Source organism: Acromyrmex echinatior, chromosome 10, assembly GCF_024713525.1.
Source record: "Acromyrmex echinatior isolate Ae372 chromosome 10, ASM2471352v2, whole genome shotgun sequence".
Taxonomy (NCBI): Eukaryota; Metazoa; Arthropoda; class Insecta; order Hymenoptera; family Formicidae; genus Acromyrmex; species Acromyrmex echinatior.
In genome coordinates, this window is record NC_141861.1 from 9,797,703 (window position 1) to 9,819,730 (window position 22,028).

General features: G+C 33.4%; 2 protein-coding genes across 2 annotated transcripts; both read left to right on the top strand.

The window, feature by feature from the left end:
- The first annotated feature begins 1,543 nt into the window (after positions 1–1,543).
- LOC105152577 (developmentally-regulated GTP-binding protein 2) lies at positions 1,544–3,725 on the top strand. The gene is made up of 5 exons (XM_011066950.2): positions 1,544–1,758; positions 1,906–2,213; positions 2,308–2,738; positions 2,827–3,028; positions 3,368–3,725. The coding sequence occupies exons 1-5, from the start codon at positions 1,695–1,697 to the stop codon at positions 3,452–3,454; spliced, it is 1,092 nt and encodes a 363-aa protein (XP_011065252.1). The 5' UTR covers positions 1,544–1,694; the 3' UTR covers positions 3,455–3,725.
- A 5,036-nt stretch (positions 3,726–8,761) lies between these two features.
- On the top strand, positions 8,762–21,892 carry LOC105152777 (uncharacterized). Its single transcript, XM_011067214.2, has 7 exons — positions 8,762–9,007; positions 11,067–11,383; positions 12,587–13,078; positions 18,404–18,678; positions 19,083–19,271; positions 19,376–19,666; positions 20,305–21,892. Exons 2-7 carry the CDS (start codon positions 11,071–11,073, stop codon positions 20,449–20,451), a joined length of 1,707 nt encoding a protein of 568 aa, XP_011065516.2. The 5' UTR covers positions 8,762–9,007; positions 11,067–11,070; the 3' UTR covers positions 20,452–21,892.
- The last annotated feature ends 136 nt before the right edge of the window (positions 21,893–22,028 follow it).

Consider the following 22,028-nt stretch of genomic DNA (forward strand, 5'->3'; position numbering starts at 1 on the left):
ATTCGATGATCAGTTATGACAGTAGGAGAAATTCTTCCTAATGTCAGAGATATGTTCGTGTAATCTCGTACTCAATTTTCTTTTTGTCTGACCAACATAACTCGCCTCACAATTATCACAGGAGATATTATAAACAACATTCTGATTGGATAGGAAATCAAGCTTATCTTTTCCTCTTTTTATAAAACTTTTTAATGTATTGGGAATAGAAAAGGCTAATTTACAATGAAATATATTAGAGATAGGAAGGAAACTTTCAGAAATAGATTTAACATAAGGAATCGTAAAATATTTGTCTTTCTCACGTGAATTATATGTAATATATTTATTATGTATAGGAAACTTTAATCTACGTTCAATTGTAGAGAAAATAAAGGGAAGAGAATAACAGTTATTTAAAGAAGTATGAATAGCATCTATCAAATTTTTTTGTTGGAACCGTGGGTGTGATAATAGAATAATTTTGTTAATGAAACTGATGATGGTATCTTTTTTATGGCAAAGAGGATGATTTGAGTAGAAATTGAGGAACCTTTCGGAAAACATCTTTTTATGATAAATGTCAAATATAATTCTCTGATTATCTATAACCAACATTGTATCAAGAAAATCTTAATCTGCCATTTGTACCAATCTCCAAAGTAAACTGCAATCTCTTTATATAAAGAGTTAAAAATATTTAAAGTGTCATTGATAGTATCAGATGGAAGCGCGAGAAGAACATCGTCTACATATCTGAAATAAAACAAAGGTTGTACTGACAATTTTTTAAGTGCTATTTCTTCTAAATCTTGCATTACAATGTCGGCGATTATTGGAGATAACGATGAACCCATCGGAGTGCCGAATACCTGTTTGTAAATTCTATTATTAAAGGCAAAAAAGGTTGAATCTAAAATAAATCTAACAGCAATAATAAACGAAACAATTATTGTTATTAATTATTATTATTATATTATTAGTAAATAAAGGATTCTGATTAGTTGATTTCTTTATGCCTTATGTTTTATGCATAAATATATATTTTATGCGTTATGCATAAAAAAATGTACCAATCGAAATTCTCCGTTTTCTTCCTTTCCAAGAAATAAAGAACTCTGATTGGTTCAATTTTTTATGCCTCTGACACATCAGCGCGATGTTCGTTGCGCGCGACACGCGATATCCAATGAGTGTACAGCTTTACCGATATTCTCATTCTAAAGGTATACTGTCATTGGATATCGAGTGTCGCGCGCAATTAACATCGCGCTGGTGTGTCATTATGCGTTATGCAAGAGTCTGTACTCTCCGTTTAAGAATAAATAATGCAGCATGTGCATCATGCGTGAAACGGAACGCAGTCTAGGTTAATTGGAGTTGGTGAAACCGACCCTATTGTGCCCAGGGCCTTAAACTTTAAGGTTTAAACACAATAGGCACAGGCAACAGGGAATAACGACCCATCTAATCAGAGCTCTGGAATATAATATCAAACTTACACATCACAGTTCTGATTGGACGATTTGTTATTCTCTGTTGCCTGTGCCTATTGTGTTTAAGCCTCATGTGATTGGCGCTGTTGTCACTGTCAATTTAATTGTCACCAGTTGTCACTGAAAATTTTTATCGCCGCACGAGCTAGTGGGAGTTATTTGTTGATTCCTCATCAATAAATGTAATAAATACTGTCGTGAACGAATTTTAACATCGCGATGGGAATATTAGAAAAGATCTCAGAAATTGAGAAGGAGATTGCTCGCACGCAAAAGAACAAAGGTAAGTATTAGGCCGACGTTGTCACGTTGCTTCCCTTAACCTACCTTTTTCGATTTGTTTCTCAATATTATCGCGACTGTGACATGTAACTTAAGTGAAAAGATAGGAAGAGATAAGAGATTCAAATGACATGAAATTGAATTGTAGCTACCGAGTACCATCTGGGCTTACTTAAAGCAAAACTCGCCAAATATAGATCCCAGCTTTTAGAACCGGCGAAAAAATCTGAAAAGGGCGAAGGTTTCGATGTGCTGAAATCGGGCGACGCCAGAGTTGCGTTAATTGGTTTCCCGTCAGTTGGCAAATCAACTCTCCTCAGTACTTTGACTGCCACTCAATCAGAAGCTGCATCTTATGAATTTACTACCCTGACATGTATCCCTGGTGTTATAGAATACAAAGGTGCCAATATACAATTGCTAGATTTACCCGGTATAATTGAAGGTGCGGCACAGGTAAATTATACAGATTATCATAATTATCTTTCACAAAATCATTGCTTACACATTACTATGTCAAATAATCTTTTTGAATTGTATTTTTGAATAGGGAAAGGGACGAGGGAGGCAAGTTATATCTGTAGCTAGAACGGCGGATTTGGTACTTATGATGTTGGATGCAACCAAGCAAGACGTTCAACGGCAGTTGTTAGAAAAAGAATTGGAATCAGTTGGGATAAGACTCAATAAGAAAAAGCCGAATATATATTTTAAAGTAAAGAAAGGTGGTGGGTTAGCCTTTAACTCAACGTGTCCTTTGACAAAAGTAGATGAAAAATTAGTTCAAATGATTCTACATGAATATAAAATCTTTAATGCCGAGGTGCTATTTCGTGAGGACTATAGTGCAGATGAATTGATTGATGTTATCAATGCGAATCGAGTATACTTGCCATGCCTTTATGTATATAATAAGATAGATCAAATATCCATAGAAGAAGTCGATCGAATCGCTAGGCAACCTAATAGTGTCGTAGTTAGGTAAGATTTAAAACATTAAAAAGTATTTTACTTTTTTTACACTTTGTATTTTTTTAGTATCTTTTACTATTTATAATTTTTTTTTCAGTTGTAATATGAAGTTGAATCTAGATTTTCTGCTGGAAATACTATGGGAATACTTATCTTTGATAAGGGTATACACAAAAAAACCTGGACAACCGCCCGATTTTGATGATGGTTTAATATTAAGGAAAGGAGTAACAGTAGAGCATGTGTGTCATGCAATTCATCGTACTCTTGCCCAACAATTTAAATATGCCCTTGTGTGGGTAAGTTACTAATTATCTATAATTATGTATATATATATATATATATATATATATATATATATATTATGTGTGTACATTAATATATTATGTTTTGATATAATTAACAATGTAATTAAGAACATAATATAGAGATTTCTAAATACGCACGCGCGCGCGCGCGCGCGTGTGTGTGTGTGTGTGTGTGTGTGCGCGCGCGTAATTTATATATTGGGTCATTTAAAAAGTATCCGCGGTTTTTTCATTCAAAAATTGAACAAAAAACCGCGGATACTTTTTAAATGACCTAATATATATATATATATATATATATATATATAAATTATGTATTTTATTTTTTAGGGTACAAGTACGAAATATTCACCTCAACGAGTAGGACTACAACATGTGATGCATGATGAGGATGTTGTACAAATAATGAAAAAATAAATTTCGATAAAATTTTTAAAGTCGTAAGAAAATGTGAATAGCAATATAGGCCTTACTTAGCCTTTCATGTACAACAAAAGTGCGAGCAAACTACACTGCACTAATAAACCGTGAATAAAATTTGACGGTTTTAGGATGAATGTATTTGAATTACCTATTTTAAGAAGCTTGTGTGGTTTGCAGATCTTGTTCCAATAAAATTTGTAAGAACAAATGTAATTCATGTTAATTATCTAAGTACAAGGGAAATATATGGATTTATTATTTATTATACAGGCATAATTCTTAATTAGCGTATATAACCAGGCTGGATATGGAAATTCGATTTTTCTAAATGAAGAATTCGGACAGCAATTCGAGTATCTGTTTGCAATCCTTGCGCGCGAATCAATGAATAATGAATGGCGTTCCTGCGGCACGACAACAGTGCGAGGAATGCGTGTGTGAATCGTACCGTCACTTCGTTCTTTATTTTATCTTTTCTTTCTCTTTCTCTCTCTCTGTTCTCACACTCTCTCACTTGTCTCACTTCCCCGTTCTCCGCCCTCTCTTTGCGGGCGTGCGTATACGAAAATGCGTTTGCCACTCGCGCGAGACACACATCCTGATTACTAATTCACGTAGCCGCGGACTACTTCTCTGCCTCGTTGTGACACCAAATCCCATATTCCAGCCAGAATGGAGAGTCGACAAGTCTGAGAGCTCGATGATCCACGCGAACGAGCAATTTGCACCGGACGTCGTTGCTCACGTGCCCACTACTATCTGGGAAATATCTTGGTGGCGGATTTCGTGCTGATTGATGATTCAGATATGCTTTCACCTCAGCAAAAATTTACTAATATGTAGAAGAATTTTATCTCTATACATTTGATATATGTACAATAAAAAAGAATCAGACTTCTTTTAATAGGTTTTTTTTTTAATTTTAAATGATTGTCGATATATATTTTGATATTAATTCAGATCAGAGCATCTTTTTTTCTTCTGATATCAGTTCACAATAATAGAAGTCTTTCATTGAATGAGTTTTCAATTTGATTTTTATTATTAAAATTGTACTCGAAGATAAATACTTTCAAATATCAATAAATATCTGGCTTTGGATTTACTTTAAATTTTAACTGTTAGTGAGATATTTATATGATAAACAAATAGAGAATTCAAAGGACGAATAAGTCAATGTATAAATTATTTTTTTTTTAATAATGAGTTTAATTACTTATTATGACTACATAATTATACAAAAATTGAAAATTTGTTGTATATATTTTCTTACGAATGAATATTTAATGAGAACGCATTACATTACATGTTTCAGCTGCAGAGTTGAGCTTTTTTCAAGTATACAAAAGTTATATAAAACGTACGAAATTACCTACTGCGTTTTTGTACAATTATGTGGTCGTAATTAATTATATTCGTAAGTAATTATATTCGTTATTAAAAAAAAAAGCTTTTATACATTGAATTTCATTTGCCCTTTGAATTCCCTATTCGTTTATTATTACATGATACTGAGAGTCCTGTACTTTTATTGAGATATTTAAATAAATATAACAATTTACTCAAAAAAAGGTAGCTAATCTTAATCAATATTGATGAGTTCAATAAATGCAAACATTTTTTTCAATTATGCTATAAAAAATTATTTACATATTTTTTATAATTGTTTAAATATTTTTTATGACTTACATAATTTTAGATATAAATTACGATAATCATTCTTTGGATTTTGACTTACCAAATGAAAAAATTTATTTAATTACGTTAACTTAAAGCAAAGATATATTAATTTAAAGTTTATATCATATAAATGTCATTTAAGAAAATTTCGGAATACCGATTAAGGATTAATAAATGTACATAAAAATGTATTATAATATTGTGCGATACATGCAATCGTTTTTTGAGATTGCTTAAATGTTAGAAGTACTTTAAAAATGTATGAAAAGAACAATTACAGTGTCATAGTTACATAATGATCTTGAAATTAATCTTATTGCAGCTAATCGATGTCATTCGATGTGCGATGCTATCACAATTAACTTGATTGTGAGTTTATCGGACATCATTATTGTTCGTCTTATAGATCGATCTATGTTGTTCGAGTGTAATTGCGCTCTATTATTGTCTGACTTTTATAAATTCTCATCACTTATCGTGATGACACTAGAAGAGACAATAGTTCGGTATTAACAAAGATTATCAAATGAAGAATCAAATAAAGGAAAATAGATAGAAAATATTTTTCTGTATATCCTAATAAAATCTTTTTCTATAAATGTCCAGCATTGAAAGTTATCGAAATATTTCCAATCCGCAGATGAAATATAATATGATAAACACTCCAAGAAAACCATCTGTATTAGATCTACAAAGAGCATCGGGAGTAATCTCGACTGTCTCGAGGCGTGAAATCGTCCAGCGTTCCACAAACGGGTATGTGTCGAATAAAAATCCAGCGTCGTCGCTTCGGGCATTAGACAGAGCGGATGCTGATGGTGTATGATCGATCCATCAGTAGCTACTACTATGCCATCCACAGGAAGAAGTTGCTCGGTATTTACAGTTAGACGATCGACCGGTCCGATGACGATCGAGCGCGTTGCTTTCGCTCCTCGTTCTCGAAGCGAACGTTTCATTTCTGTAATTCTTGTTTTAGTCCTTAATGTTAGTCAGGATCAAAGTTTTTTTTTTATAATATGGTTGAATATGTTGATTATCGTCCGATTAACAAAAAGCACATCGTGGAAATCGATCGAGCACTATTTCTGTACTTAAAATTTAAATTTACACGCTGGATTTGTAAAAAATATTTATAAAAATATGAGAATTTTTTACAGCAAGTATAATACAATAAAAGATACAGATAAGACATTTTACGAGATATAAGCAGACATGATCCTGATAGTTATAAATGTTTATGGTTTAGTAATCTCATTTTTTCAAGAGATTTAGAGATTTTAGATCACTTTCTAAAATTTATATAGATCATGGAATTATATAGATCATGAATATTAAATATATGCAGATTAAAACTTTAGCAGCAAATGAAATCTTCTCAAAGAAGAGAAGAGTTTACGAGTCTACTCTCGCTCTCTGTTCTATATCGTTGAATGGATTTATTAGTTTATGTGAAGTCTATCTTATTAATTGCAAAATGTCATTTATACATATAAAATATCAAAGTTATATACAAATTATGGGATATAGAAAATACAGGTAACTAATCGAGACAAGTAATTATAAATCTGGATAAAACAGAAAAAAATATTATTATAATCATATAATTAATATTTTTTATAAATATTATTTCTTGAAAAATATAAATTTTAATATTTTTAACAAACGTTCTTTAAGTTAATTGTCCATCTTATTTTCGTGACTAGTCACCACTCGACTTGTATTTCTAGATTGTCAACTTGACATTGAACACTTATTCAAATCATCATAAGAAAGTTCTTTTCAATGGATATGACACACAAAATTGTTCAATTAATCAGTGTAATCATTTTATATTTGCGATCATTCGCATTAAACAACGCCAATCATCCATATGCGAAGCAACTGCTGCTAATTAGCCGCTTCAAGATCGAACGAAACATCTAGTGTCGGTTTGAGTAATGTATTATTTATCATGAAAGTAGCACATCGAATAAGCAGCATCATCAAATGAAGTATTAAAACATTTTGCCAGAAGAAACGAGAGTGACAATGATCTTTTAATGCGAGCTTGATTTATCTCAGATCTGTTTTAAGATAGAGCATTTAATACTCTTTCTCTCAATATGTTCTCATGCAATTATAGTTATCGCAGACTTTTACTTCAAATAATGCCTACTCACATAATCTTAAAAATCAGAAAGTTTATATATATATATATATATAATATATATATATATGTATATATATATATATATATATATATATATGTATATATATATATATATATATAAAACAATTATAACAATTATATATATATATATATATATAATTTTAATAAATTAAAAAATTCTTAAAAATTCTAAAAGTTTTGAAACATTAAAATATTAACTTTTTTAAGACTTAAGAGTATCTTTTTTTTATTGCTAAGTTAACGTAGCTGCACTAAAAATAAAGTTTAACTTATGATGAGAGAAATAATAATTATATAAAAAAATAGGATAGAATCAGATATATATGTATATATTAATGGATATTATGGAAAGTAGGAGTTAGTGAGAAACACATATGCTAATAATAAAAGAAAATGTACATAAGAGCTGCCTATGTATTTCTCTTCTCTCTGTCTTTGTCTCTCTCTCGCTCTCTTTCTCTGTCTTTTTTTTGTCAGTAGATACCCATACAGCACCGATTATTGTGGAATATTTTCAGAAATGTTTTAATTTTTTACATCTCATATAACATTTCTGAAAGGATTCTACAATATGAAATGTTTTAACAGAAATGTTTGTAAAATCAATCATACGCAATAAATTAAAAAACATATTTAAACAGAATAATAAAGCATCATGATGTTAAAATGGCTTCAAAATGTTTACTAAAAGTTATTTTTTTATCAATCATGATTCAGTTTATGTCATTTTGATATTGTGATTTGTTCTACTTTAATTGCGAAAAACTTTTGTATATGAATAATAATATTGTGTGGAAACTGCAGCTGTGTGATTTTTTTAATAATGATTACGTATATGTGTTTTATAAATATAATGTGATTAATTAATCAAAATAGTTGGCACAATCATTTTTGAGAAATATTTTAAATTTATTTCAATAAATTCTGTAAATAGATTTCAAAACTCTTAATAAATTTTAAATACTTCAGAAATGATATTTAAATATAGGTATGTTTAATTGATACTTAAACAATATTTAAATCAAATATATGTATATTTAAATATCATTTTTAGTACTAAAAATAGCTGATACCTTTTTGGTAATATTTCAAAAAGATTACAGATTTTTTTCTGTAATATTTCTTCAACAAGGTTTCATGTATGTGCAAGAATCGCGGACATTTTGCTATTCCAGAGTTGTCTCAAAAATATTGCAGACATATTTCGCAATTTTTATGAAATGTTTTACATTTCAGTTGAAATATTTTTGAGATGTATCTGAAAACTTTCGGAGCTATCGGGTGAATGACAATACTATAAGATTTATAATGATTTTAGTGTAAAATATTTATGTGTATAATTTGCTCAGGCATATCTCAGAAAGGGAGAAAACGCTCGATCGGGCCACGTGGAAAACAGAAGGTAGGTAGGTAGGTAGGTAGGTAGGTGCGAATGAAACGCAAGGAAGAACACGACAACGACGAGAAGGAGGACGACGAAGGAGTATGTAAGAGGTGGAGGTATGGATCGGTATAAAAGGATCGCATCGCGACCGCCTCGTCTGTTTTAACACTCTCACCGGACCGCTCGGTGGATCGATCGGTGGAAGAACCGGGACGTATACGCGTGTCATCGTCGATCGTCAATCGTCTACCTCGAAGAAGACGTGGAAAAGGAAGAGTAGAGAAAAAGAGAGAGGAAGAAAGACAGAGAGGTGAGTTCTCAAGGGATACTGGATACAGTAAAGTGGAGAACAAAGTGCTTACCACCCTTCAGAAGTCATCGAACTGAATTGGAATGGAGAACGATTTCCGGTAACTGGAACCTTCGAACGACCTTGACCGACTCCGCGTTGGTGCCCCATCCTCTTCCTCGTTCTCCCGCCGCTCGATCGAGTTAATCGAAGGCAACATTTCCCTGAGGGCTAAGTGATACTGTGTGCGTCGCTAATACAGTGAGCTAGCCGGTATTCTTCGTGTGACGTATTCGCGTCCGAAGGACTCGTGTGAACTTGGTTCTTGGTTCCTCATCCGGTTGAGTCTCTTCTGATTCCAATTTGTCGCAGAGTTACTTCCGGGTACCGACGCAGTTGCTATCGACTCGCGAAGTCTGTATGAAGCTAATGTAAGATCTTTTTACCTTTTTTAATGAAAGGTAACACAAAATTATTTGATTACTCTTTTTAAAACTGAAGATATAACGAAAAAGTTATTTATATATTACTTTCAATTAAAGAATTAGTAGAAAAAAAGTTTTTTTAATTTTTAGTAGAAATTAAAAGTGTATTTATGATCATTCTTCTTATTAATCTTTTATTTATTTACTTCCTATTAATTTATTATTGATAGTTTGTTAAAAAGGGGAAAAATTTACTTAATTTCCAGTTTAATTATCCTTTTGTGTAACAGCTTTTAAAAATTCTCTTCACATATATTTTTATTGACATCAATGTCTCACAATTTTTGCAAAAAAGATCATTCAAAAATCGCGATAAGATGAATCTTTTATGTTAGTATTTCGTAAAGAATTGATTTCTGCATTGTTCGTAACTTTGTATTCTTTGTCGACGCGCATCATAATATTCTTCACTTACGTTTATCTTATTTCAATCTCTCCCTTCTTCCAATTCTTCTTTCCATATTCAATCGTGAAATGATTGTAAAAAGATACACGAAGATGTCATCAACCACTGTTGTTATTCTATCCGTAATATTATTCTCTTACAATCAAGACATCCGGTGTATTGTAATGCAGCTCGTAAATCTCGTCTCGCGATGTTTCGCGTGCTCGTGCTCCGAAAGTTGAAAACATACGCATAGGAATGTTATGAGATACTGGCTGTGTTCCATAAAGAGGCATAATGTATTATCCTTGTTTGACATAGGATAAAACAACAAGGATAAAATGACACATCATGTGCATCATGCGCTTTATGAAACGCAGTCACTATGGGAACTGTCTATTCCGCGATCGGCAACCCATGCGATTGATCGCCGGTCTGGGCACGGAAAGTATTTCTTCTACTGATAGAAAAAGACACGATTCCTTACGGTTAACTTGTATATAGCTCGGGTTACCGTATCCCGCACTGATCGTGCCTAGAATAACGTTCTAACGAGTCGCACGTGTCGTCCATAACGGGTAACACGAGCGAATTATCATCGCCGACGTCCTCCTGTCAATTTCTCGGTTACTTTGAGTAACGTCTAGGATATCCCAGATCGGGTCGCACTTTTTGTATTTTTTTAATAATACAGACAAAAGGATTATTACAAGAAAAAGAGAAAATAGGATCTAATCAATTCTATCTAGTAGTATTGTCGTTTCTAAAAACAGTTATTTAAGAGCTGGATAGAAGTGATTTTTGTGTAAATAAAAATGTAAAAATGAAAATATCTAATTTTTAAATTTTATTTGCGCAAAAATCCATCGTGCAATTCTTATTTTGCGTTATTTGTTATTTTCGATTCTAAAATGTTGAAAAAGATGATCATACTTAAGTGGAGCTCGAGTGACAATAGTCACATGTACAAGTAACGTATCCATGATGGCTCGGAATGATGCCGAAACGTTTGTTACTTGATTAAATAATAATTAATTATTAATAATTAATTATTAATATGAATAAATAATAATTTTGTCGCGCTCCAATTACCGCGCTTGACTCTCATTGCCAGTGTACTTCTCCTTATTTATTTTTCATATTTATAAATAACATCTGTTCGCTAAAAATGATAAGTAATTCTATTTCCTTCGTCTACTTCCTTTTGCAGAGCCATGAGACTAGCAGCAGTCCTGACGTTGCTGTGCTGTCTGGCGATAGGAGCACTCGCCTCGCCGGTGCCTAAGATTGCTGACAACAAGGTGTTGTCAACGCAGAATGTCGTTGCGACCGGCAGGCAAGCGCCTGCGGCGCCAGCCGCCACCGATGATGATGATGACGACGACGACGACGATGACGACGACGTCGATATAGATATCACCGATGATGATGATGATGATGACGATGATGACGACGACGATGACGACGACGACGATGACGATGATGACGGTGATTATTTGGAGCGTTTCATTGAAGACATACTTGGAGGTAAGGAATCACGACTGCATTGTTCTTCAATATTAGCCGCAATATTTTTCTAATTGAATAATCTTAACAAAAGTAAAAAATGCATTTGAAAAGAGTGTAAATTTATGGCTTAAATAATTGAAGATAAAGAAATACGAAGTAAAGTAAATTCAAAATGGTAAGTTGAAGATTCGCAAATATAGATATTCTTAATTTGGCAGTACTTCTTATTTAATTAATATGTTCATTAACAAGCCTACCGTTAGATAAACTTGATATTCAAATAGCAATTTAGTTAAATAGATTATTAGCTCTTACATACATAAAAAAATGGAATATAACGGATAGGAAGATAACGGAAAATAACAAAAATTTGATACTAAATAAGTATTTAGTATCACATTATTTGATAAAATTTTCCTAAATATATAGTCACCTAGCGACACTTTTTTTTTCGCAATACAACTCACCAAGTGATTGGTTCTTATTCATAGATCAACAAATAAGAACCAACCGCTTGATGAGGCTGCATTCCGAAACCTATTTAAAAAAAATGTTGCAACCTTTTAGGTGACTATACAATTATCTAGTTGTCAATAATGTATTTATAAACAGTTTGATTTCTCCTGTATTGAACAATAAATCACATCTAAACTGTAATAACTTGCTTTCTGAGAGCTGAACAATGAATCGATTCTTTCTTTTCTTCGAATCTCAGACAATAGAAAATATTGCAAACTGACACAAACCGTTATGTAAACGCGAAGCTTCGTATTGCCTGAGAATCTCTCTTTCTCGCTCACATATGCTCGCGCATAGTAACGGTACAGGGTACTTTGACTCGTCCAAATTAACATAAATCGACAGCGATCTCGGTTCTGAAAAAAATTTCTACGCGCTACTTCTTCGCATTGACCTGAATACCAAAAGATAATCTGAGTTCTCTCGATTCCCCGGCTGTCTCTTATGCAGAGTGCGTTAAAATCATGAATGCGTGAACTTATAAGAGATAATAAAATTAATTGTTACCCGTGTACTTTGTAGTATAATTTTGCAATGTTTTAATGAAGTTGTACTCGTTTTTTCTCAGCACTTATTGCATTTTTTATTAACTCGGGAAAATTCTTCTCGATAGAGAATATTATTCTCGCTCGATCTATTAATATCATTGTTAATAAAAAAAAAATATATTTTCATCTATAATGTATCTCTGTCAACTTGCAGGAGAGGAAGATGATGATGATGACGAGGACGAAGCTTCACCGGCACCTGTTCCTTCCGCCGTAACACCTCCACCTACCCCCGTCAATTCGCCACAGGTGCCGCTTGCCGTGGCGGCTGATTTGAATCAGGCCAGCGAGGAAGCTGCGGAGGATGTCGCGTCAAGTGAAACGGCCGAGGATGATGCCGGCAGCTACGAGGATGAGGCGGGTGACGCTGCCGAGAGCCAGGCTGCATCCAACATTCACGAGACGACGTTCGAAGGTGCCGAGTCTGTCTCGAATCCGGTAGTCCAGGCCGTTCCCAGCGTTGTAGCGGCTGCTCCGACTAGCGAGGACGATGATGATGACGATGATGACGACGACGATGTAGATCTAGATATTACGGACGATGATGATGACGACGACGACGATGACGATGATGATGATGATGACGACGATGATGACGACGACGATGTGGATGATATCACCGACATCGCTGACGCTAGGCATGCACGTGAGTTCAAGGGCAAGAAGGCCAAGAAACATAACGTCAAGCACCCTCGCAAGTCGGGCAAATCGATCGTACGATCGATCTCTTCCTCTTCTTCACCTTCTTCTTCTTCTTCTTCTTCTTCTTCTTCTTCTTCTTCTTCTTCTTCCATCTCCGCATTGAAGAGCTTTTAGACCGAGTTACTATGAAAATCGGGTGATAAGTGCAACGTGGATCCTTTGACCTCACGCGTTGTCTTTGCCGCCGAGTCATTTGACTTTTGGCACGAAAATTTCTTAGAAGTTTCATAAAAGTTGTTGTACATCGTATCATGTTGACTGTCTGTCAACTGATCGATTCCATCGAGCGTTTTCATGTCAGTCTTACGAGATCGATTATTAGGATGACGCCCGATCGCGAAGCTCGCTCGTGGAATTTATTTTATTCATTTCATTTCGTTTGCATATCTCCTTCAAAAGCGTGTTTTATATCTCTTTTAAACGTAACGATCGCGCCTTTGTGAGATTTTTCAGAACAAAATTGTGAATGAAACGAAGCTCTACAAAAGTGAAAGAAAGTACTATATGTACTGATCGATCTTGTTTCTCTTTTGATGTTGTTTTTTAAAATTAAAAACATATTTTGTTATCTTTTTATATCTTGCACATAGCAATGAGTAATATAAATATTAATTTTAATATTTATTGTAAATTGATATTATTTTTAATTTTTCAAGTTGATTTAAATTAAACATTGTGAAAAAATTATTATTTATGTGTTTAGAAATTTAATAAATTTCTAGTATCGAGATTATTTTATTAGTAAATAAATCTACAATATTTATTTATATAATTTATGTGTATATCATTTTTCTTCAATTTTTTAAATTTATATAATTTAATTTATACAATTCCTTTTTTTAACGTAAATATTCACAACATTTTTTAATTTGTGATAAAAAAAGAAAGAAGAACGAAAAGAAATTTTTTACATTATATATTACACGTGACAGTTTCTCGATCAGATTGAGAAATTTTTTTCTCAATAATTTAATGAATGATAGAAAGTTCGCGCTAACAAATTTCGCGCGAGCAAAAATTTTCAGTTTTGTACACTAAACAATTGTTTCAAGCGTTAGTTATTTATTATATTTATTAACGGGAATATCTCTATTTAAAGTTTTATCGCACGTCGCATCGCATCATATAGACTGACACGTCTGGGCTCTTTATAGTCCTTTGGTTTCTCTCTGATCTTTTAAACATTTTTTAAAATATTTTATCTAAGATATGTGCTAATTTTTTAGGCGTTCAAATTTTTTCAGAAATTTTTTAGACTGCGTCTTTTAGTACCTTTCAGTATCTTCTAAATCCTCGTGTTGCATGGAGTAGCATTAAAATCCTTTGGTTTGGTGACCTCATGTCACGTGTTTCCTTCCTTTTTCCAACATTCATGATCCATCTTGCTATCAGAATGAGATAAAAAATGTGATAAATGTGATAAAAAAGAAAGAGAGAACACTAGAAAGGAAGAGAACGGATGGGGAATGCGCGTGCATGAGAGAGAAAGATAGAAAGAGAGATCTAGAAATATCATATAGTCTCGTTTATAAGATCAAGAGACATCGAAATCGTCCAATTAAGAAAAAAAAACAGAACGAGAAATTGATCTCGTCCTGTCTCTGCTCTGTCGAATTAGCAATAAGATGTTTAATCTGGCAGGTGAGTCAAACCTATCATCAATGTCCTTTAGTGTAAATATGTGTAATTTTAAAATTGTTTTATATTATATAAATTTATATTTTATATTGCATTTCTATTAAGTGATAGTTGCCTATCACTTGCCAGATTAAGCACAGTCAATGACGATGTCAATTGCTCCGCGCGAATCGAGAGATATGTTGTTTGTTTACGATGTTTCTCTACTCTAGACCAAGACTTGTACAGAGACATTGTCCGTTCTGGATTACAAAATACAAATAATTTATTATTTTTACAAAGCTATGTGTACCGTTTATTTATTTTATTCACCATTGTCCAGTTGCATCGAATTAGTCGTTTGTGTCCAGATACACTCGCGATTCGCGTGATCCAGGAGGATGAATTCTCTCTGTTTTCCTTCCTTTGGCAAATTTCAAATCGCGAAATCTCTTTCGCTCAAAGCTGAAGATTAGGATAATTTCGATTCAGATCAACTTTCGATACCACAAACGCAGGGAAAATCGAATGACCGTCGCAGATGAACGTAGAGTTGAACTTTCGCGTATCGAAATTTATATTTTCTCGATGAAATTATTATCGATCTCGATCCCCGGCTGAGAAAAGGGCGTGTTCTCCGTCTTCTTGTGACGTGACGTGAAATAACCCGTCTGGTTATTTAAATTCATTCGATAGATAGCGGCACATTTCTCTTTTTCTGATATCTTGTATCGATTCGACCTCACTCGCTTTTTTTTCTTGTCACTCGTTTCTCGACCATTATATAGCTGCTCATACCTACTGTCGCTTCAGCTGTATTTTCTGCCAGTAGAGATAATTGCGTGTTTGGTGGACGGTTTTGGACGATCGACTGCAACAACGTGTACCTGGACAGTAGCACGACATTCTTCCATTCGTCCTCCATGTTCCTTAATATACGTTCCTTCTGTACCTTTATACCCCCAAGTAGATAGTAAAATTAGTAGTTAGTAGTTGGTAACTAACTAGTAGTTGATAAAAAAAGTAGCTGATAACCAAACGAAAAGATTTGATCCAACGGCACACTCTGCAAATGTCTTTTTTTTTATTATAGCGCTTTTCTTTTTGTCATTCGCAGATCTCTTCCTAGATTCTATCTTAAATAGATTGCTTTTGTGATTTCCTTATATACATATATAGTTTGCTTTTGTGATTTGTCCTATGTATATTGACTATATCTTTAGTAGTTCTACTTTAATTTTTCTATCTTTCACTAGTTCTTATTACATAGACGATACTGTGCGCTTACAATTTAAACATTTCTGGACATTTGTATTGTATCATCAATCGCAAATATCATTTTGGTATGTATTTAGTCTTCGATTAACTTCGGGTAAGACTAAAGAGGAAGGAACAAAACTGTTCGACTTGATGCTTATCAAACAAATCGCCGCCATCAGTTTATGAACGGAGATTCTTAATTAACCGTCGCGCGCCACATCCAATTAACTTTCTACATGAGTGCTGGGTTAAATCCAACAAAGGTGTGACCGCATTGAAATTTTTTCCCGGCTTTCACCGGGAGTAGCCGGTCGAAAAAGAAACGAGGTCACCGACCCGGAGAACGCGTAAGCGATGTATCGGAAGAGCCTCCGACTGCGACCCTGACCCATAGTCGAAGTTACGAAGACGATGTCCTTCGGTATCTGTCACGTGACATATATATGCCTACATCGTGATTTAATATATGATCGCTCTTAATCTTTTTCCGTGTGCTTTTATACATGCATACGTGGGCATGCATACGACTGACCTGTTTCGTTCCTCAAAGGTGAGATGATTGAAGACAATAATCTGTTTATGTCTTACACTAAATTAATGATGTCGACTCCTTTTCTGGAATATTTGCAATGGATGAAATATTACATTGTCGCTTGAATAATTGTTGTAAATATGTAAGGTAAAATATGCTCTTGATATGAGAGTTGATATCTTTTGTTTTGAACAATTACTGCAGCAAACTATTATTGCTTCAATATTTAAATTAGTTACTTGAAAAAATATTAATAGTATGCATAAAAAGAAATATGAAAAGAATCGGAAAAGGTCTAGATAAAGAATAAAGAATTAGATAAAAAATAAAGATCAAAATCATAATCATGATTCATGTAAGAAATACCATTTACTTTTATCTTTTAATAAATATAACAAAATGATGAATATGTTGAGTAATCACATTTTTGAAGATGTAATATTTCGTGTGTTCTCGTATTTAATTAAAGAGTTTATTATCTAAAGAGAGTAAATTTAAATAAAAATCATCATTGTGTCTCATATAATATATTATTTGGTTCTGCTAAATTTTTTATTAATATTTTAATAAGCATTTAGTCTATAAAGATCAAATTTGAATCACGTGTGTATGTCAAACGTTTTATGGTATCGAGTTATTTTTGTTTTGAAACCATAAAATGCGTCTTGAAGAAAATTTATTTGGGTCAGTCGCGTTGTAAAGGATTCCTCTACAGTACACCAAATAAGATTCTCGAGAATACAGAGGAGGTATTATCACGTATGTACATATTATTGAGAGGCTCCGATCGAGCTTCGACCAAGACCTCGGCATTCAATGCCTCCGTCTGTGCCAGAAGTAGACGGCCTTGATAATATTGCCCGTGGCATGAGATTTTCATCGCGGCGTGGCACGGCATCGTGACGTCCGAAAGAAAGTCGTGCTTACGTGCTGCAGGAGGTGCAACGACCGGGGGAGAGTTTTTAGGTAGGCAGCAGTTGGATGGACCTGCGCGGCTAGATAGGTCTGTAGGTGAGTTATGTAGCGAAAAAGGAGGTCATGGCCTAGATCGGGGACCAGTTTGGCCGCGCCGAAGGATTCCGATATACCGTTAACATTGTCGTCGCTTTAAATAAGTAGGCTCCTCCTCGATCAGCAAACGCCGACTTCCTTCCAAGGTAACCAGCGGGGAGAGGAATGCGTTTCCCTTCATTAAAACCCAGAGACGGTACGCCGAGCTCCGGAAGGCAACGTCGGGCACGGTCTCACCCTGGTCGATGACCCGGACGAGACGAAATGACCTCACGAAAAGTGGTCTCAAGGACGCAATCGGGGCGCATTCCTAAAGCCACTCTTTCTTCCTTTCTGTTTACCTCGAATCGGACATTTTTATAGAATCCTTCGATCTCCGGATTCATAACGAGCGATTTTGATGAGGATTCGTTATTTGTAAACTGATGGCTTTTGAAGAAGAGTAGAGATTATCAAGTCATAATGCTTAGACTGGTAGCGGTGATGGTGTAGCACAAAATTTTTTTAATTATACAATTAATGATCGTAATACATTCACATACAACAGCAGCATCTGTTACAATATGTATATAAAATTTGTACTGATCCATAATCAGTCATTTGATCATAGCCACCGATTAGTCAAAAACTTGTAAGATAGTTAATTATAAATAGTTAATTATTTTAAATAAAAAAAATAATACATACTTCATGTGTGGTAAAGTGTCGCAATTTCATGAATAATTTCAGAATACAAATATCTGTTCTAATGTTAAAGATAGCATTTCCATACGAACTTTCGCAAAGAATATCCGGAAAAGTATAGAAAAGTATAGAAATTGACTGATACAATTTCTATTAACGGTCTAGGTGCCATGGACTCCGATTCGAGTGGTCACGTGCCAGCGATTTATGTAGCAAAATATAATCGGTTCGTCGACAATATTCTCGGCAAGATCAACAATATTCTGCGGACCAATTATGAACCGGTGACTGTGAAATTAACGAATTCAAATTCAAGCTCCAAGAAGAACAAAAACAAGACTAAGAAGAAAGGCACTAAAAATGGTACCAAGAAGAGCGCCTCAAGGCCGATCGACACGTCCGCTGTCACTGAAAAGAGTGACAATGAAAATAATATCGAGGTATGATTCTAAGCATTCTTTTGTGTGTGTGTGTGTGTGTGTGTGTGTGTGTGTGTGTGTGTATGTGTGATTCAAATAATTTATGTTATTGCAAAATATCAAATTTATAATATTGAATTTAATGATAATATCGAGACATTAATAGTTTACTAAAAATGAAAAACTTCACCAACTAAATTTTTAAGGAATCTAATTAAATAACAAAACTTTATTTAGAGACTTAAAAGAATAAAATAACTGATAGAATTTTGAAATCTTATTAAAAATAAAAATTAAGTTTAAAGAAAAATCATGTCTTCATCTGTAAAATATTTGTCTATAAATTCGGGAATTCTATGCATCTTAATATGTTAGTACATTAGAAAGAAAGTCACGCAGTATATATGTATTATTTATATTTCCAGAAAGTCACGCAGACCATTGAATCTGTACCACAAACAAACGAAACGGAAAAAGAACCGATTTCATTGGAATCTCGTGCAGAAATGAGAGCTAATAATAGACGTATGACGAATAAGAACAATAAGAACTTTAACAAAAATCGCAAACGAACGAAAAATAAGACGAAAAATCAAAGCAGCAATAAGAATAAGGTAATTAAAAATCTGGATTTGAATCTAAATAGATTTAAGAATGACACAATTGTTCGATATAAACAAAAATGAGTATACAATGAGTTTTTCCTTGTGATTTTTAGACCAAGTCTAAGAGCAGACCAAAAGCGAGAGCCACTCTGTATGGATTGGCCTCCTTGCAGAGGACGGGCGACGTATCGGTGAACATGATGAGTGATCACACGACAATTAAGACTAAGTTCAGCCTGGGACCGCTGGTGCTGAAGGTCGAGAAAGAGTTTGGCAGGGCCGCGAAAAAGGAGCTGAGGAGTGCGACCGCTACTACAGCCGAGATGTCTGGCAAGCTGAGCCTCCGTGTGTTGCACGGCGGTGCGGCGACGTTGCATTCTATTCGAGTTTTGCAACCTAAACAGGTACGTCGACAGAGGGGAAAAACAGTTATAGCAACGCGTGAATATCACGGAACTGGAACGTCAAGTCAATGAGTAAATGATTTTGTGTCATATGTTCGATCATATCGGCTAAATTCCTTAAAAACTTCTTTCTTGATTTCTCTTGATTTTATTGATTGTTTTTATTAATACATAATTGATGTTTTAAGTTACAATTAAATATTAAATTATTCATGCAAATTTAAGAAGTTTTTAGAATATATTAAAAATCTAAAAATATAGAAACCTCTCTCTCTCTCTCTCTCTCTCTCTCTCTCTCTCTCTCTCTCTTTGGTTTATATTAGAATGTATTTATAATAATTGTATAAATACTTTTTGCCCTCACTGTATTTCGCATAGCAGATAAATATCTTTTAAAGAGAGAAATTCAATTTTCCTAAATTATATTGTATTTATTAATTTAATGTATATTACGATTGTTACAATTCGACATGAAATTCTATCTCAGATTTGAAACGAAGATTGACATAACAAGTTGACGAAACAGTTATAGAACAGCAATAAGTAACGACTACTCCATTTGCTTAAAGCTTACTTTGTATTCATGTTCGTGTTCAATAAACCGAATATTTATTTCTTCCTTTTTTTTTTTAAATCAGGTTCGAGTGGAAAGCCAAGACGATCATGACCGAACGCGGGAGTTTGTGTGGAAGAGATCGTCGCATATCGCGCATTTGGTGTCGCAGAAACTTTCCTCGGCCACCAGGTCAATGCTTCGACCGCCGCCTGTTTCACCTGCAGCTTAAACTACATACAACTCCTGCCGCTCTTTGGTCCGACTCAAACCACCAGTAACCACTAATGAGAATCGATCCACGAGGGATCTTCATTGAAGATCGAATGAAATGTGATGCGTGTCGTCTTTTATGGAGTATACGTCTGTCGAGTCGCGAAAGCTGCGCGATATGATTTCGACAGATTTCTTAATCATATTAATAAATCATTTTTTTTACATACTTGCGAGGGAAAGTAACGTTGAAAACGCATGCATGGTGTCCCACTTGCACTACGTTACTTTTTTTGACAGATCACTCAGTCAATTTGGAATTAATTTTTTTCTCAAGAGAAATATCAAGGCATCAATAATTTCTCAAGTAACAATTAAGAATAAGAAGCTTCTGACAAACTGTAAAAAAACATGAAAATTATATTCGATTAATGTATTTTAATTGATTCTACGTGTTTTTTTACGTGTTAAAGATAAAAAAATTACAATTAACGATATTTCTCTCGAATATTTTCGCTAAGGAAAAATCGATTCCAAAAGGACTCAGAAATGATTAATGCGATAGAAGAGGATATCCTATATTATACAGATTTCACGTTGCACGAATTTTGGCCGTACTTTATTTATTATTTATTTATTTATTTATTTGTCATATAGTTTGTAATTTATCTTCAGAAAGTCTGATATATTTATGTATTTTAGGAATGCGGTTAAATATCGAAACACAAGCATAGATGCAAGTTATTATATGAGATAGGACGTTCTGTTTAGATAAATGTAAACAGAAATTTATTGCCAGAATATTAGAATACAGAGAATGTATATTATACACTAAAAGTATGTTTACTTTATGTGTTAATTCTTATTCCTTGATTTTTAAGTTCCCTACTACTTTGCAAGTAAAAAAAGATTTCGTAATTTCGTTTGCATAATTGCATTTACATTAATTTTAAATTAATATATATATATTAATATTAATGTGTATCGTTACATTACTGATTTGATATATTAATACATCAATAATGCTTAATTTAAAGTTATTTAATTTTTATTGTAACTTTTAATATTATTTATTAATATCAATATATATTAATATTAATATAGATTATGTGGAACATTTTAAACGTGCATTTAAAAATACAAAGATACTCAATTAATTTGTAATTATATACATACACACACACACATACATAAAATAAGAAATACTTTGTAGTATACGTGCGTTTCAGATAAGATATTTGTATACAAATAAATAAAGTCAAATAATCTTTAAATTAAGCGCGTTTATCGACACATATTAATATGTGTCAACACATATTAAATTAGCAATGTAAAGATATACATTACATCGCGATGGAAGATTTCTCAACTTTCATTATAAGGGAAATTTCACCACGTCAGTCCTCGTTGTAATGAGGTTGCACTGTTATCATTATATGCAAATATTGCAATACGAAAAACGCATTTATTATTTTTGTTGACATTGCGATGATATTATTTTCATTGCATTCATGACTTTGTTTAAATGTTAAAAATAGACTTATTTTTTACTTTACTCAAGGTCTCTAATTCTTTTTTAATAATATACGCGACTCT

Bases quoted from the DNA above. Each gene is read 5' to 3' on its own strand.
- LOC105152777 (XM_011067214.2), top strand. From the start codon at position 11,071: ATGAGACTAGCAGCAGTCCTGACGTTGCTGTGCTGTCTGGCGATAGGA. The intron at 11,384-12,586 runs GTAAGGAATCAC...GTCAACTTGCAG, and splicing joins CATTGAAGACATACTTGGAG to GAGAGGAAGATGATGATGAT. The intron at 13,079-18,403 runs GTGAGTTCAAGG...TTAACGGTCTAG, and splicing joins CGCTGACGCTAGGCATGCAC to GTGCCATGGACTCCGATTCG.
- LOC105152577 (XM_011066950.2), top strand. From the start codon at position 1,695: ATGGGAATATTAGAAAAGATCTCAGAAATTGAGAAGGAGATTGCTCGC. The intron at 2,214-2,307 runs GTAAATTATACA...ATTTTTGAATAG, and splicing joins TAATTGAAGGTGCGGCACAG to GGAAAGGGACGAGGGAGGCA. The intron at 2,739-2,826 runs GTAAGATTTAAA...TTTTTTTTTCAG, and splicing joins CCTAATAGTGTCGTAGTTAG to TTGTAATATGAAGTTGAATC.